The 2,666-nt window shown below is 46.2% G+C and overlaps 1 protein-coding gene across 1 annotated transcript in view; it reads right to left on the bottom strand.

Annotated features, from left to right (window-relative positions):
- Positions 1-1,448: 1,448 nt before the first annotated feature.
- The window catches only part of LUC7L (LUC7-like (S. cerevisiae)), a 17,976-nt gene continuing 16,758 nt past the window's right edge, over positions 1,449-2,666 (bottom strand). Inside the window, exon 10 of the mRNA XM_010289034.1 lies at positions 1,449-1,590. Within this exon, the coding sequence (XP_010287336.1) occupies positions 1,449-1,590 (142 nt within the window). The remainder of the gene's footprint in view (positions 1,591-2,666) is intronic.

Raw genomic sequence — 2,666 nt, 5'->3', positions numbered from 1 at the left:
CCCCCGCTCTCCCCTCACCCGACACGGAGGTTACAAAAACAATACGTGAAACCGCGGAATTAGTTGTAAAAACGGACAGGGAAGGGGGTCGCATGCACTAAGGACTAACACCGAGGGAGCGCCGGGACGGCCGCAGGGAAACAAAAACCGTTAAGCAGCTTATTGGAGCCTCGAAGGGGAAAAAACACCCGCCGGAACCCTCCCCCCCACACCGGACACACGGCCTTAAAACAGCATCTACAGACACTTTTCCTGCTTCCGCCGCCTGCAAACATTAGGAGCGAGCTGTCTTTAATTAAAAGATACCTGCCTCACCCAGCTAACAAGCAGCGGGCAGGCTGACACCCCGCCAGGGCCCAGCTCAGCAGGCGGCAAGTGCTTTACTCACACATTCCTCACAAAACACCCATCCTCGGGGTGACGACTGTGGCTGGCACAGCAAGGCGGCCTTCCTCCCCTAGCATAAAATAAACCTAGTTACAAATAAGCTAGTTACAATATGCAAAATTCCTCCCACACGCATTTAGGACACAGCTAGTGCCTCAGCCCCAGGAGAAGCGGTACACACAGACACGAGGTGACTCTGGCCCTGGATCTCCCTCCACTGGAGTCACCTCAGCCACATTCTGCCTGACTGGCCTTGAAAAACGTAATGCCAACACTTTTTTGGCAAGTGAAAAAAGCCCATGGAGGAAGCTCTGACTCTGGAGTGCACAGTAAATAGGCAGACTAGCTGGTGCTGTACCCCTCTAGAGAAAAATCAGTCCGGATTTTCCACTGTTTTGTTTACACCTGGTATCTGATCTGTAAAGGTACTAAAAAACACACTTGAGCCCATCTTAGAAATGTGCTCCAGCTGGTTTAGTCATCCTCACAAATACAAACAGCTTTTGAAATAGGCAGATGGGGGCCAAATTTCGTCTGTCTTGACTTAAGTGGAATACTGAGGCAACTCTCAAATGCTGGAGCTATAAAAATGAGGTGGCCAAGCGCTAAAAGAAAAAAGAAAAACACACCCCACTTCTGAATTTAACATATATAAACAAAAGGAAAAAAATTAAGTGAGAACCAGTGCTACTGGTGCGCTCACAAAGGGTCAAGGTAGATCTTTTGGAAAAGGCTGAAGCGTTACAAACATCACGGCAGCTCAGGTCTCTGACCTCAGCACTGCCTCCGAGTGCCGCATTCGCTGGGTCAGGACAAACACAGTGTGTCAACCACTGGCCTGAACTGAAAACGATCCGCCCAGATTTATTTATTCCTACTAAAACAAAATCCTGTTAAACAGTACGTAACTCTGTGTCTCTACAAACTCACAGCTATCTGCCAAACAATAAAAATTCCAAACTACAAAAGATGAGTTGTATTCAGTAAATATAAATGGGAAATTTAGGCTTTGTGTAGAATGTTTATCAGACTATTTACAGTGCAACACAGATCGTTTGAGTTCAGATCTCGCCAGCTTCTCTCTCTTCTGATCTCTTGGAACGAGATTTGCCATTTGTGCTCTCGTGCCGCCTCTCAGAAGAGCTCTTCTCTTTTCTCTCTCTGTCTCGTGACTTTTCTCTTGAAGATCGATCTCTAGAAGATCTGAAGTACAAAGCAAACCATCTCTATAAGCTTCACAACTAAAAAAAATATGCACAAAATGACAACATCTGTCCCTAACAGGGCTGTGGCATAACACAAGTTTCTCACAGAAATGGGCCTAGGTACTGCGATGTCAGGAGTGGTGTCCCCCAAGGCAGCAACTCTGGTCCCTCTCAGGGCTTTACGTAAGAGAACAGTTTTGCAGCGCTGAGTGCATGGCGCAGCCTTTGTTACTCTTTCCTCAGAGTGATCCTTTCAAGCTGTTGCCACAGGGGCTCTCTGAGGTCTTCCCCAGGCCTCTTAGTTTACTGGGCCATACTAAAGTGCCTGCAATTTCTTCCTCCTCTCTCTCTCAGCTGTTTGTGTCTTCTAATGGTTTTTTTCATTATGCTCTAAGCTAGTGGCTTTCTGCTCAACTGCTTTAAACACCAACTGTATTCTTGGGACTCAAACGCTTGCTCAACCCAGAGCTTTTTCTTTTTTTCTCCCCCTTTTTTTTTTTTTTTACTTTGCATCCTGACAAGCATTGCCATTGGCAGCATCCTGGGTTCAAAGTCAGGCTGATACAGATTTATATTCACAGCCCACAACACAGGCAAATCTTTTCACAGCCCGCCCAAATGACAGCTACAGATTTTCAGCAATGCTTCCCTGTATCAGCTCACACAGAATTAAGCAGAGGGCTTCATGTTAGGTCCAATCTGAAAAGACTGTCTTCCTGTGCGATTCATGCCAGCCTACCGACTAGCAGTCTTCAAAAGGGGATTCTGAATGAGCTCTCGTGGCCTGTACCCCTTCAGAACTAGGCAGAGGCTTTCACAGACCACACAGAGCCAGCACATTTTAACTCTAGGACTCAGTAAGCAGATTTTTCTTTACAGCCCCAAGAAGAGGACCTGGCAGGTACCTTAGAGGTTCCAGCTTTCATTCATGCTCATTCTAAGGTTTGGAAATACTGCACAATTGATATATTAACACCTTACAGCCCTCTGTATCACATGAGCCATTTAATTTTCATTAAATTGTCGTCATTCAACCAGAAGACAACGTGAGTCTGTCTCATGAGATTAACTCTT

The sequence above is a fragment of the Phaethon lepturus genome, unplaced genomic scaffold (genome assembly GCF_000687285.1).
Source record: "Phaethon lepturus isolate BGI_N335 unplaced genomic scaffold, ASM68728v1 scaffold14856, whole genome shotgun sequence".
Taxonomy (NCBI): Eukaryota; Metazoa; Chordata; class Aves; order Phaethontiformes; family Phaethontidae; genus Phaethon; species Phaethon lepturus.
This window is presented reverse-complemented; position numbering and strand designations above follow the sequence as displayed.